The sequence below is a fragment of the Quercus lobata genome, chromosome 3 (assembly GCF_001633185.2).
Source record: "Quercus lobata isolate SW786 chromosome 3, ValleyOak3.0 Primary Assembly, whole genome shotgun sequence".
In the NCBI taxonomy this organism is placed as follows: domain Eukaryota; kingdom Viridiplantae; phylum Streptophyta; class Magnoliopsida; order Fagales; family Fagaceae; genus Quercus; species Quercus lobata.
Window position 1 is genome coordinate 3,198,032 of NC_044906.1, and position 14,952 is coordinate 3,212,983.

The window sequence follows — 14,952 nt, forward strand, 5'->3', positions numbered from 1 at the left end:
GTTTTTCGCTCCTTAGATATGAGTTAGAGATCCTACTATATGTTTTTCACTCCTTAAAGATGAGAATGAATGAGTACAAAATGCATTAATTTGTCTATGAAACTACAAGATTCACTAATAAAACTTCATATGATTTCTTCGACTATATAATAGCCTTGTCTTAGTTCCAAAGAACCGTGACAAAGCTACTACGAGTCTATATATGAGTCTCAACCTTATCCATAACACACCAATACATTCTGACAAATTTTTTGGTCCAATCTAATAAAGTCTACATCACACCTCAAAAAAAAAAAAAAAAAAAGACTACATCACACGTTCAACAGTAGAACCTACGTTGAACAACTTCAATATAAATTATTTAAATGTTCTAGAATTGAATCATTAATAAATTAAAAGATCAATCTTCCTCTGAGTCATCCTCCGAGACATCCACTGAGTCATCCTCTGAGTCATCCTCCGAGTCTTCAACACCATTTTCCTACAATAAAGGATCAATTCAAAGTAATGGCCCAAATGAAAAATTAATCCAAAAACATGAGATGAAAGAAAATTAATCCCAAAACAACACAACACTACATCATAATCAAATAAACAATAACATTCTTAATTTCTTGTCTACCAAATATACATGCAATTGACACCTAAGTCAGAAGATCCACAAGCAAAAAAACAAATATCACTGCTTTTCAAACCAAATTCCTTAGAAGCAAAAATAAGAAATTAAGAAGATTAAATTTGAGTTTTTATATCAGTGATTCAGTGATATAAGCGAATGATACAATGCTTATGTAAAAAAGTAATATCATTTTGTGATTACATATGGGAGAGATGAGCATTTTCATTACCATAGAAGAAATAAAAGTTCATATATAAAATGGAAATTTATATAAGTCAGCTTTTTTTTTTTTTTTTTGGTTGAGGGAATTATATAAGTGAACTAATTGGTAATTTGAAAGAAAATAAAAAAGCCAAAGTGGTGTGTGTATTTGTCATTTATTTATTTATTTTTGATGCAAAACTTAAGACTAAGTTAAATTCACTGTTTTAATTTAATATATAAAGAAATCCAATATCAAACAAACTCTGATTAAATTAGGTTTAATGTTCTCCTAACAAATTTTAATTAAATTAGCTATATTCTTTCATACAAATTCTCTATTTTAACTTTTTATTTATTTTTTTATGGGAACTTTTTTATTTTTTAATACTTAATAATTAAATGTATATCATTTTTTTTTTATATATATAAATATTTACTATTCTAGTGCATTGTACCTATTAGCGACCATTAGTGACAAAGCAATATTAAGAATTGCAAGTGTTATGCATATATTTAATAACCTTATGTTACCTTAGAAATTAGGATATGTGACCATTGGGTCCACAGCGCATGCCACTTTCCTTATGTCTACTCCAATGAAAATGCTTTTAAAAATTACATAAAATAAAAGCATTAGAACATTACCTTCTCAGTGAATAGTTGTTGCACGCATGGATCATAGTTTTCCTCCCAAAATCTTTTTATGGCGCTATTCACATCTTCCTCTGGTAACAGTTTTCTATACACTGACCATCCGTTTTCGCCCAGTCCAACTACCTTTAGCTTCGGCATGCTTAGGACTCCATTAGAGAAGATCTTCATTTCCGGGCATCTGGTCACATATAGAGATTCCAGTGATGGGAATTTGATGGTGCGATTACCCAAGTGGAAGCTTCTCAGACTGGGTAAATCATCAAGATGCAAAAAAATCAATTGATTGAAACAAATCTCATCTCCTGCTTCACCTTCTCCCTCGTTTGTGACTATTTCTCTCATTCTTTTGCATTCAAATATATTCAATTCTTTGAGTTGGACCAAACTTTTGACTGTTGAGGAAGTTGCTAAATTAATCAACCCATGACATTTCCGTACACTCAAAAAGTTTAAATTTCGGAAATGCATTGAGGATGGAACTAAATTTTTTAATCTGCCGCATTCTGATACACTCAGAATCCCCAAATTTTGAAATGCCCTACCTTGTTCAGAGTTTTCCTTCCACAAAAGCATCAACTTGGGCATTTTATATAGATTCAACTCTGTCAAACGATCAAACGTCCCAGCATATTGTCCTTCGTTATCGAAGAAAAGATTACTGACGGAAAGAGACTTAAGATCGCGTAATCCTTCAACAAATACCGAAGGGCCTGCTATCAATTTATCATCTTTGCCGTCCAATCTGAGAACTTCTAGTTTGCAAAAGAACTCTCCAAAAAGTCGACCATTTGTCTGATTCATGGTTTCATACCAATCAAAATTCAATTCTTTCAAGTTAGGGAATGTATCCTGGGAAAGATCGAAGTATTGAACAAAAGAAAGCAGAAGTTAGTGTTCTCTAAGCAAGTTTGGGATAATATTCCCAACAATTTCAAGTGGGACTGAATGTATGTAAATCGAGTGGCTATCTAGACTCTAGAGAGGGAGAGCAATGTGCATCGATGCATCTCCATTTATTATCCTATGTAATAATTATATATAACATTTTCTCAGGTGGATGTGAATTCTCATCTCCCCCGTAAAGGTAACCCATTTCTATATAGTTGTTATACAAGATACTATCTCTTACATGTTTTATAGTTTCTTTTTAAGGGATTTGCTTCCAAAAAAGATAACTCAAGCACAAAAGTAGGAGTACATGAATGCGCACAATTTTTTATTTTATTTTTTTTAAATTATTTTTTGGAAAAACAAATGATAAAAAAGGGTCCCATTGATCAATTCAATATACTAAATTTATTTTTAGTTTAGCTCAAATTTCTTATTTAAGAACAAAATATTTTATCAATTAAACTAATTGGAATCTACTAGAGAAATTCTAATTTAAAGACATTAATAACCACATATGAAATCCTAATTAGTTTGAAAGAAAATCTTCTTATATAAGGTTTTATCATTTAGACATCTCAATTAAGTCTTCCTTAAATTTTCCAAAAAAGAAATCTAAAATTTATTGGTTTTTTGGCAAAACAATAAATATAAATATATATATATATATATATATAATATTAAGTGGTCATGGACTTCCCCAATACATATCTGCTAATTTCTTGTTCCGAGCATTTACTTAATGTAGCTTTTTTTTTTTTTTTTATTATAATTTTATTTTGTTTGGAGGTTGGCTAAATGTAGCTATGTTTGTTTGAGCAAGAATTGCTCAGTTAAAAGTCAGTATGTAATAGCTTCAACACAACTATGGTACTATATCCACCAAAAAAAAAATACAACTAAGGTACAGCTGGAAATTAGTATGTAGTCCGACTAGTCTTTTTGTTTTTTGTTTTTTTGGTAAGCCGACTAGTTTTTTAAGTATTAACAAATTGTTATTAATTTTAATTTCTTGGATATCCATGTTAATGAAGAAACAAGTACAAATCCATACCTTTTGAATAAGAAAGAGCGGCTGCTGAACTGGAACATGATGGTCCAAGCCATCTGTATTTGGGAAGCTTAATTCTTTTGAAGCAACAATCCTCACTTTGTTGCATTTGCATATCTTCAAAATTTTCAATGATGGCCACCTTGAAGTGTGCTTTCCGGGATAGAAATACTTGAGTTCAGGCAACAATTCAAGACTTAGAGAGGTTATTCGCGTGAACACAAACTCAGTCGTTGTTTCCAATCCTTCTTCCAAAGCAACAATTTCCTCCATTAATCCACAATCATTTATCTGTAGACTCTCAAGCTGTTCAAGATGTTTGGCCAACGAGATTGGAAAAAGACTTTTTAGAGTCTCACATTTAGAAACTTCAACTTGTCGCAGATTTTGAAATGTTAAAATCGCTTCAGGATCTGAAGTCCATACATGCTTAAGTTTCGGTAAATTGTTTAAAGTCAGGTGTCTCAACTGAGTGGATCCCTTATCACATATTTCATCAACATTTTCCCCTCTAACCTCAAAGACCTCTTCTACCAAATTGCAATCCTCTATCGTTAATTCTTCAAGATTCCGGAGTCTTCTCAACATATTAGGAGGAAAAATGTTCATTAGATTTTTACAACTGCCAACATGCAACTTTTTTATTTTGCAAAAGGAATCTGGAACGACTTGATGATTGTGCCATAACATCTTCAGGTTATCTATGCCTTCGATGTATATTTCCTCCAAGTTAGAAATTGCAACCTACATTTCCCATGTATTTATTGAGTCAATAGCAAACCTTTATATTACCAAACATGGTGAAAAATAATAATTAGAAGATAGAGGCAAAGTTGTTAGGAGTTGATTAAATTAGATTAATGTTGGAGATAAAGACATAATAAAAATAAACATCGGAAAACGAACTACATTATATTCTTAAAAAAAAACGAACCTACAAGAACAAGAAGTAAGCTAATAAAAAAAAAGCAGGAAAAAATAAATAAATAAATCAGCCTTCTAATTGAAGAGACTAGAAAGATTGTTTGGCTGTACAAAAGGTTCATTTCTTCAGGTTCTTTCTAAAATGTGATGTTTGTTCTCACAAAAAATTTAGATAATAATATTTCTTTCGAGGATAAAAATTTGATTGAAATCTCAAGTAAAATCTGGTTTGGGCCAAATTATTTAGCACAGAGATTATATATATAAAACGAATATATTATGAATTGGGTTTAAGTCACATAATGAGAATTTGTTAAATCGGTATGCACTAATTTTAGAAAAATTATTTGGGATATGATTATCAAATGATCACTAATATTCTTCTCCAAAAATAAAATGATCACTAATATCACATTTACTCTAAACCATTATCTCTAATTTTTTATATCCAACAATTATTTCTAATACAAACTTCATATAAATTACTAATATTCTGTAAAACGAAAACCCATTTTAATTTTTTTCTAAACAAATAATTTGTGGTGTGCCACACTGCCACCCACCAGCATTAACCCATTGGACGCGTATCTATGATTAAGGCATTACAATTTACAAACAACATACATAAAAGTACCAACGGATTCAATTTGCCATCTAGCCAAATGTGGTCTTGTAACTTTTGTTAAACACCTTGTGGGCACTATTTTAGGAACCCTGGATCAACAACATATCTTCAAAGGTTTATGAAAATCAATGATAAAGAAATTTCAATTGTGAAAAATCTCGAGAATACATGAAGAGAGAAGAGGAGGGGGGAAAAGGGCAAAACTGAAATATTGCCAAAAAAGAAAAAGCAAAATAGGAGTAGAGAATGGCTAAAATGATAGTTATGATCTAGTCTTGGTTTTTAAAAAAGAATCCATCACGATCTTTTTAATCTTATTGACATTATAAACATATGCATGAGACGCTATTAAGTATTAAAAAAGCAGTCAAATTCTGGTCTCATGCTCAACCAAAAAATGTGCATGTGGAAAGGTCATCAAAATCGGTGAGGAAATCAATCATAACAATACCTTTTCATTGAAAAGCAGCTGAGAATCAGCATCAGGATGGAAACCCACCAAATTTGGTAAGTTTTGCAGATACAAAGAACGCAATTGAGTGAAGTCAATTATATCCGTTCTGATGTCGTGGTTGACTTGTATCTCGTGTTTTCTTTCCTTTGAAAAAATTGCACACATGACCTTGCAATCTTCAATCTTTATTTCTTGAAGTTGAGAAAAGCATCCAAACATAGTTAAGGAGAAGACAGATGTCAACTTTTCACATTTCCTTACTTTTAACTTTTTCAAGCTAAGGAAAGACCCCATAGGAACTTGGTAATGGCATATTTCTTCAAGATTTTCTATATTATGTAGAGAAAGTGACTGTAAAACAGGAAATGCAACACATTTAAACTCCATCAAGTTAACGATGTATTGAATCTCAGTGCTGTTTCGAACGTAGAGATGCTTCAATTGTGGAAAACCTTCCTTGTCAACTTCGTAAAGAATATTTTTAATACCCTCCTTAGGAGTCAGTTCAAGATATTCACAGCTTTTCAATAAAACTTTAATCCCGTCCTCTACTTGCAAGCCTCTATCAAGTTCAAGTTTCAACGTTCTTGAGATTCCAAACTCAACACTACCAAGATACCAATACTGATCCCAATTATTGCCTATTAATATTTCATATCTTTCCAATTTCTCAAAAAGCGAGGCTTTTGGTAGAATCTTAGGATTGGAAATATTTATATCTAATGTGGTCAAGAGTGGCATATGGTCTAACTCAGAGACCCTAGTATTGTTTCTTTCTGTGATTTCTCCATCAACATGCCATTGATTGAAGCTGCGACTCATATACAGTTCTTCTAACCCTCTCAAATGTGAAAATACATTGGATGGAATGACTTTAAGTTCGGCGCGCTTCAAATTCAACAATTGAAGGCGAGTCAACTGCCTTATTTCCATGGGTAACTGCTTTATGTTGGAACCTGATAGGGTAAGAGCTCTCAAATTCTTCAATTCTCCAATTAAAGCCACGTCTTCCAACTCACAGCTATCCAAAAATAAACTTTGGAGGTTGTGAAGGCATGAAATGGATGAAAGATGCGGAAGACTTGCGTTAATCAAAACTAAAACTCTAAGCTCTTTCATTCCTTCAAAAACGTTATTAGGAATTGGTTGCTTAGGAAATTTTTTATTAGCCAAAAAAATGAACTTAAGTTGTGGACATTCGAACCTTTCAGGAAGCTCATTAAAGTCAACATCAAAAAGTGCGATTCCAAAAGAATCTTTCCATTTTTCCAGACCTTCTAAACTTCTTATGGTTAACATTTTCTCCTCTTTGTCTGCAATATAAATGGCAACATCACGAATGACGTCATGCATTTTAAATGTACCACTTCTATTACCTTCCAACAACAAGCAAGCATCTTTTAGACTATTGACCAATGTGTGGACCATATTTCTCACTTCTTCCATTTTATAAACATCTTCAAAGAAGTCCAAACCCACCAAATATCTCCATAAGAGATCTATTTCTATGACCTTATCTTCTTCAAATATACTGCAGAACAAGAATAAAGATTGCGCTTCCTTAGTTACAAAATCGTAACTAAACTTTATACTTGAGTATACCTTCTCATGCATCCCTTTGATCTGTGTTGGATTTGCCCTTTTTAATTGTCGCACGGCATTCTTCCAAACATTTGGGTCCTTTTTACTTTTCAATGCATTTGCAACTGTTGTAATCGCAATCGGTAAGCGGGCACATTCTTTGACAACGTCAACCATGGTAGATTGTAAATTCAAATTTTCAGCTAAATCACCCACTATCTTTGAAAACAAGGATCTTGCTTCTTTGTCTGATAAAACTCCAACCTCAAATTTCTCTTGAACATCCATATCCGTGACTAATACATCAAGAGATCTAGACGTCAACAATAATTTGCTTCCTTTATGATCACCCTCAAAAGAAATTCCAAGAACGTCCAAGTCAAGCTTGTTCCAAATATCATCTATAATAACAAGGATCTTCTCTCCCTTCAACCTCTCACGTAGCAAACGTGCTTTTTGAAAGTCTGTATTCTTATCTTCAAAACTCAAACCCAATTCATTCGCAATGTCTTTCTGGATCTTTTCCAAGTCTGGAGTTTGAGATGCAACTACTGTAATAACCGTTTCAAATATCTTGTCTTCTATGGCTTGTGTGGCAACTTTCCAAACAAGCATGGTTTTGCCCACGCCTCCCATCCCATAGACCCCAATGGCACGGATATTATCAGCTTTCAGAGCCCTCATAATTCCATTCAAAGTTGACTTTCTTGATTCAAAGTCCTCATAACCTTTAGTGAAAATTGTGGTACCTCCTCGCAGATCGACACGATGACCAACTGTATCGAACGTGTCGGCCGTATCCTTGAGTTCCTTGACGGCCAATCCCATCTTGTGTGCTCTTCTTCCGATCTGATAACGGGCCTTCAAATTAAAACACTTCAACTTTGCTTGACCTTCCTCTTTAAGGAATTTGGGGGCATCTTTAGTGATCGTTTCAACACGTTCCAGCCACCTCAGGACCTTAGCATCAATTTCTTGTACGTTCTTTCTAGCAGCTTCAACCTTATCTTCCACACTCTTTCTAGCATCTTCGAGATCGTCAACTTTGTTGCTGAGTTTCTCAACATTTTTTTTGTAGCTAATCAGATAATCCATCTGACGTCCCACTGCTCCAGTTGTGCAACCCACAATTGTTTCAACGATCACTTTAACGGTCTCCGTAAGAATCTCCATTTTCTGCTTTTTTGTGTTTTCGGGTCGGGCTGCTGTCTTGAGAGTACATGGCAAAAGAAAGGCCCAATAAAAAACGATGACAACGTAAGTGTAATCAAATTGAAGGACAAAAGAAGCCAATGTAATGATATATACCTCTGTCTTTGGAATATTAATTAATGAAAGATAATTAGTCTTCTAGACTTCTACTGTCTTCACGCAGGTCGGGAAAGCTGAAAGCTGACAATTAATTTAATTAAGAAAAAAAAACCATTAATCTAAAATAAAATGATGTAGTAAGGTGGGGAGCAGATAGAAATGAATATGGATGGTAGGCAGTAGGCATCTACTTTGATCAATTTCTCACTAGTTTCATTACAAGGGGAAAAAAAGTTATGTCCATGTTTTGATGTGGAAAATGGAACAATTTTATTATTCATTGGAACTACCTGTCTCATGGGAGAACTAGAGTATTAATCCTTAATATTCCTTCTCTCCAAAAAACAAAAACAAAAAACAAAAAAAAAAAATTGAAAAACAAGAATTACTTCATTTTTTTTCCATGAAATAATGTTTGATGGGGAATTTGCAAGATTTTCAAAATCATTCATTCCTTTTTATAGGTGTCAAGAAAAAACAATCTCTATTCTTGCTTCCAATCTTTCTTTCCTCATTTACTCTTTTGCCTTTTTTTTTTTCTTCTTTTTAAGGGCAGCTAACACAACCATAATTAATTAAGCACCAACTTAGGAACAGTTATTAGAATCACAATTACTCAGCCAAAAAAAAAAAAAATTACAACCACAATAAACCAAGAACAATGTCAAAGGAAGAATGAGAAATTCTATCTTATATAAAAAAAAAAACAAAAAAAAGAAAAAAGAAAAAAGAAGGTACCTCTCTCTTTAGGATTTCAAACTATTCCAGAGTAGCTTGTTTTCACCTTGGACAGTCACTTTTTTTTTTTAATCACTGGGACAGTCACTTTGCTAATGAGTATCAGTAAACTGAATAGTTGACGATACCCTTTCCTTTTCCCTTTGTACAAGTCTTGATAAGTAGAGCAAACTAAAATTAAAGGAAAAAAAACAGTAAATCAGAAAAACAAACTGCAACAAAAAATCAAATTGAGGAATGAAAGGATAGCATAAGTGAAGAAAAACGAGCAAGGACAAACTAAAAGGAAGTACCTCTCTCCTTCACATTACAATTTTAGCAGGTTTCTCTTCTACTCCTTTGACTTGGCATAACAAGGATGGTCGCTATAATAAATGAGAGCAGTGGTGAGAAGTTGAAAATAATTTACTTTTATTTATTTATTTTTGGGTAGAATTGGAGGAAAGTAAAACTAAAACGATAGGATACTAACACAAAAAACTGCAACGGAAATTAAGGTAAAAAGTCGGATTTCTTTTCTTTTTTAAGAATCGGATCGAGCAAAGAAAATCCAAACTAGGAGGATGACCGCAACGAAACTTAATGGCGTAAAGTAGAAAGTATTAAACTCTTCTTCTTCTTCTTTTTTGTGAGAAGTGGAGCAAAGTAAAACCAAAATGAGGGTTTCTTTAAGACCTTCTCCTCTCTATCTATGTGTATGTTAAAAATACTAGTGTACTTTTGACTTCAAATTAAAAAGTCAACTTATTTTACTATTCAGCTTATTTTTGCTACTATCATGAGCCCCGCTACAATTTTGATACTATTCATGGATCTCACTATATTTATCTACAGTATTTTTAGTAAAAAGTTTTCAATTTCAGCAAAATAAGCAGATCTTTAGTATTCTCCCAAAAAAAAAAAAAAAAAGAGTGGGTGAAGAGTGACAACACAAAAGCTACTGCGAAAGTTAATTTAGGCTATGAGAGAAACGAATGAAAGTAGAGTAGGAAAAGGTTTTTAACTGGACCTCAACGGAAGAGGGTTTCTTTCTTGCTCATCCAATTTTAACTTAAAATTAGATGAGCAAGAAAGAATTTTAACTTAAAATATCTGCTTTATGATAATTATTTTTTATCATCGTGTTTGGTTGGGGTATTTTCATCTAAGAAAGTCTTAGTGGACACCTTGGCCCATCAGTTGGATCACCTTGTCTTCAACTCATCAAGATAAATGCTTGCACCAATGGACCAACCATTCATGGACCCGTCAGGAGGTCCTTCCCCATTTAAAATTCTTAAAGTCCCAACGAATCGACGTCCCACCCTCCTTGAAAACCTGTCGGATAGCTCATGTATGTGCCCGATGATTGCCTCACACCAAACCCTCCACTCACATACCGACGAATGAAGGACCATATTGATGGTTGGGTACACTGGGTCCCACATGCCTTTGCATATTCTCCACTCATGAGTCCCAACAAGGAAATAACTTACACATCATGTTCAAAGACCCTACTACACATGCACATCTTCCCTATATGGGAAGGAAAGCCCTAAGATCCTAGAGCCATTACTCCAAAACTTCTCTACAAGGGAAGCTCCTACGTTCAAGGGATCTTGGTTAGCACCACACCTCCTCTTCTTCAAGGTACGTGAAAATCTCTAGCTCTCACACTATAAAGTTCTCAGAGGTTTTCCAATCACTCTGACTTAACCTTTAGAGGGCCTTTGGCCAGCACCCAACCAGTGCTCACTGTAGGTTCTTTGTTCATTTGTTTTTTAGGTAACCTAATTGGTGCACGTGTGGATAATCAGCTCGTTGACGATTTTGTGCATCATTAGTTGGCATCGTTTGTGGGAAACGAGTGATTAGCCATATCATCGCTTCTAAGACAAAGAGTTGCATGGTCCAAATGTGATCAATGACTACCATCAACCAAGAGACCGGAAAACCCCTCCAACACCTTGGAAAGGCAAGTGCAAACCCTCGCCGCAGCAGTCAAGCAGCTCACCCAATGCATCAGGAGTTGGAGCAATAATTGAACCAAAGAGATGAACGACGTCCCAATGACCAACATGACGAATGGGACAATGATGAGTTCAACAACAACCAGCTCCCGACAAGGGATCGGCAAGAAAGGGAAGATCAGGAAGAAAGCAACGCCACCAGTAGGCGGGATCGACAAGAGAACACTAACTGCCCATCCAAACTGGAGAGCGGAGTGGGATGTGTGGCACAAGAAATGCAAATGATGAAAGAGAAGATAGATATGTCATGAGAGGGTGAGTGTCCACCAACCTAGACGAGCCACTACATCAAACCAATTCACCCTTCATGACGTAGGTCACCTCTTGCCCCTTTCCAGCTAAGTTCCAGATGCCACAGGTGAAGAACTACGACAGATCGAGGGATCCACTCGACCATCTAGAATCATTCAAGACCCCAATGCATCTACAAGGGGTACTAGATGAAATCATATGCAGAGCATTCTCCACTACAATCAAGGGAGCAGTCCCCAATACTATCTCCACTTTCAAGGAATTAAACGGACATTTTGTCACACATTTCATTAGCGAACAGAGATATAAAAGATTCTTAGCGGGGCTGCTAAATATCAAATAACGGGATGACGAGAGCTTGAGCTCATATGTAACTTGGATCAATAAAGAGGTCCTTTTGATTAACGAAGTCGACGACAAAGTCTTGGTCATGGCTTTCACCAATGGACTCCAATCCAAGGAATTTTTTTTTCCATTTACAAGAATGACCCCGAAGATGATGGCTGACATGCTGTACCGAGCCAAGAAGTAGATGAACGCTGAAGACACCATGATAGCCCGAGGGGGCAGACCAAAGAAAAGGGAAAAGCATGATGACCCTTGCTCGGATAGAGAAAGAAATTTGGCCCGAACGAGTGACAAAAAGGATGACAAAAGGTCGAGAACCCCTCTTGGCAGGATTGCCAACTTCACACCATTAAATGCTCCCCTCAACCAGGTCCTCATACGGATAAGGGACAACCCAGTACTAACATGGCTAGATAAGCTAAAAGGAGATCCAAAAAAAAGGCCAAGGAACAAGTATTGTTGCTTCCATCGAGACCATGAACACGACACCTTTAAGTGCTACGACTTAAAATGGCAGATAGAAGCCCTAATCAAGCAGGGAAAGCTACAATGATTAATCAAGACAGAAATATCCGGTGAAAATGCACCTAGGGATTCAGAGCCCAACCAACGGGCAGAAGAGTGCCTAAAAGCCCCACTTGGAGAAATAAGGATAATCAGAGGAAGAAGGACGATGGCTAGTTCCTTTAGGAACGCAAGAAGAACTTACCTATAGATGGTACAAAGCGTTCAGATCACTGATCGTCTACCCAAGCCCACAACAGTCAATGACCCACCTATCAACTTCACTAAAGAAGACGCTTTTGATGACTCCACCATCCTCATGACGATGCCCTGGTCATCAACTTGTCAATGGCTGACTTCAATACCTGATGGGTCTTAGTGGACAATAGGAGCTCAACTGACATTCTCTACTATCCCGCCTTCCAACAAATGAGGATCAACAAGGAAAGACTTCTACTGTCAGACACGCTACTTGTAAGGTTCGGCGGTACCAAAGTGTTCCCCGTTGGATTAATCGCCTTGCCAATAATCATTGGCACCAATCCTCAGCAAATCACCAAGGAAATCGCCCTGCCAGTGACCATTGGCACCAATCCTCGCCCAATCAAGAGAAGACTTCATTTATCATAAGCCAATGGCTGTTTTGTTATAAGGTTATGTTGTTTGGCTTAAAGAATGCAAAAGTGATGTATTAAAGACTTGTGAACAAGATGTTTATCCAGTAGATCAAGTGGAACGTGGAAGTGTATGTAGATGACATGTTGGTGAAAAGAAAGAGGCAAGAACACCACCTAGACGACCTTTGGGAGACGTTTGAAACCCTTCGTCTCTACAATATAAAGCTTAATCTCAGCAAGTGTGTGATCAGGGTGTAGTCAAGAAAGTTTTTTGGCTTCATGGTGTCTCAACAGGGCATTGAAGTCAACCCCGACAAAATTCAAGCCATACTAGAGATGGTGCAAGCCTCAACAAGTTCGTCTCTCGAGCGATGAATAAGTGTTTGTCATTCTTCAAGACATTGAAAATGCCTTTTGAATTGACCGACGAATGCCAAAAAGCCTTCGAGGATTTAAAGGCATATCTTGCATCCCCACTGCTACTCAGTCCATCTAAGCCCGATGAAGAGCTCTCCCTTTACCTAGCCATATCCCCCATGGCCATCAGCTCAACTCTCATCCAAGAAGAGGATCACGTGCAATTACCCGTGTTCTACACTAGCCAAGCACTCAAAAGGCAGAAGAAAGGTATCCTCCCATGGAAAAGTTGGCTTTTGCTCTAATTACAGCCACCCGTAAGCTTAGGCCGTATTTTCAAACACACATTATAGTAGTCCAAATGGATAAACCTCTACGAAAGACAATGAACAATCCAAAGGCAGCCAGACGATTGGTATTGTTGGTGATAGAGCTGTGTGAGTTCGACATATAGTACAGCCCGAGGACTGCAATTAAGACCTAAGCATTGGCCGACTTCGTTGCAGAGTTCACAGTAATGGAGAACACCCATGGATGGTCCAAACAGACAGTTCATCCAATCGACATGCCAAAGGAATCCCGGTGGTCCTGCGATCTCTAGAAGGGGACCAAATAAAGTGTGTGGTCTGCCTCTAATTTCGGACAACCAATAATGAGGCCGAATATGAAGATCTACTAACAAGCCTTGACCTAGCCAAAGCAACGGAGGCAACATCAATAATTATAAGAAGTGATTTCCAAGTCATCATCGGGCATGTCAATGAAGACTACAAGGCCAAAGGTGAACAAATGAAGAAGTACCTAAGCCTAGTCAAGAAGCGGATAGGTTTGGGCTTCGCAGTGGAACTCATGCAAATCCCAAGGGAAGAAAATGAGCAAGTTGACCGTCTAGCCAAGGCAGCATCTGCAGAACATATGACCATCAATAGTTAGGTACTATCCTTCATCCAATATTCTCCTGCCATTGAGAAAATAAATGTGTAGGTAATCCCGTTGGGGTTTGACTAGACGACTCCAATCATCTCCTACCTCAAAAAACAGAACACATCCTAAAGACCACAACTCTTCCTAAAGGTTGAAGGTGCAAGTATCACGTTTCGTGTTAATAGGAGATATTCTTTACAAAAGAGGTTTCTCTCACCTATATTTGAGATGCTTAGTTCCCAACGAAGCTAAGTAAGTTATGAGAGAAGTCTATGAAGGAGTATGTAGGAACCACTCAAGGGCATGCTCACTAGTTCACAAGCTTGTACAAGCAGGATACTACTGGCTCACTATGTATAAGGATGCCCAATCCTATGTAAAAGCATGTTATAATTGTCAACACTTTAGCAATATTGTACGCCAACCATCAGAACAACTCACTCCGATGAACGCCCAATGAGGACTTGACATCATAGGATCCTTTCCTGTGGCAATACAGCAGCTCAAGTTCCTTGCCATAGGAATCGATTACTTTATCAAATGGGTTGAAGCGGAACCCTTGGCCACCGTCACTGAGAAGAACGTCTGAAACTTTGTCTAGAAAAAGCATTCTCTGTTGCTTTGGGATCCCTAAAGTCCTTGTCTCCAATAGTGGAAAGCAATTTGATAACAAAGCATTCAAAGATTTCTACCAATAGCTGCGGATCAAGAATCACCACTCTTCACCCACCCACCCATAGGCCAATGGACAGCTTGAGGTTACAAATCAATCATTGCTCAAAATAATCAAGACTCAGCTTAAGGGGAAAAAGAGGATATAGTTGGACGAATTACGCAGTGTCTTATGGGCATACAAGACGACGGCTCGAACTCCCACAAGTGAGACACCCTT

The 14,952-nt window shown here is 36.6% G+C and overlaps 1 protein-coding gene across 6 annotated transcripts in view; it reads right to left on the reverse strand.

Annotated features, from left to right (window-relative positions):
• The window catches only part of LOC115981724 (disease resistance protein At4g27190-like), a 40,080-nt gene continuing 25,128 nt past the window's right edge, over positions 1-14,952 (reverse strand). For 2 of the 6 annotated variants that reach the window (XM_031104053.1, XM_031104052.1), the window contains 6 exons: positions 9,050-9,220; positions 8,309-8,392; positions 5,417-8,209; positions 3,420-4,160; positions 1,469-2,326; positions 1-481 (listed from right to left, as the gene is read on the reverse strand). In XM_031104053.1, the coding sequence (XP_030959913.1) occupies positions 401-481; positions 1,469-2,326; positions 3,420-4,160; positions 5,417-8,173 (4,437 nt within the window). In that variant the 5' untranslated portion in view covers positions 8,174-8,209; positions 8,309-8,392; positions 9,050-9,220 and the 3' untranslated portion in view covers positions 1-400. Of the gene's footprint in view, positions 482-1,193; positions 2,327-3,419; positions 4,161-5,416; positions 8,210-8,308; positions 8,393-9,049; positions 9,221-9,342; positions 9,415-14,952 lie in introns of those variants that run through there. The other 4 variants (XM_031104049.1, XM_031104050.1, XM_031104051.1 and 1 more) reach the window with 4 other exon arrangements.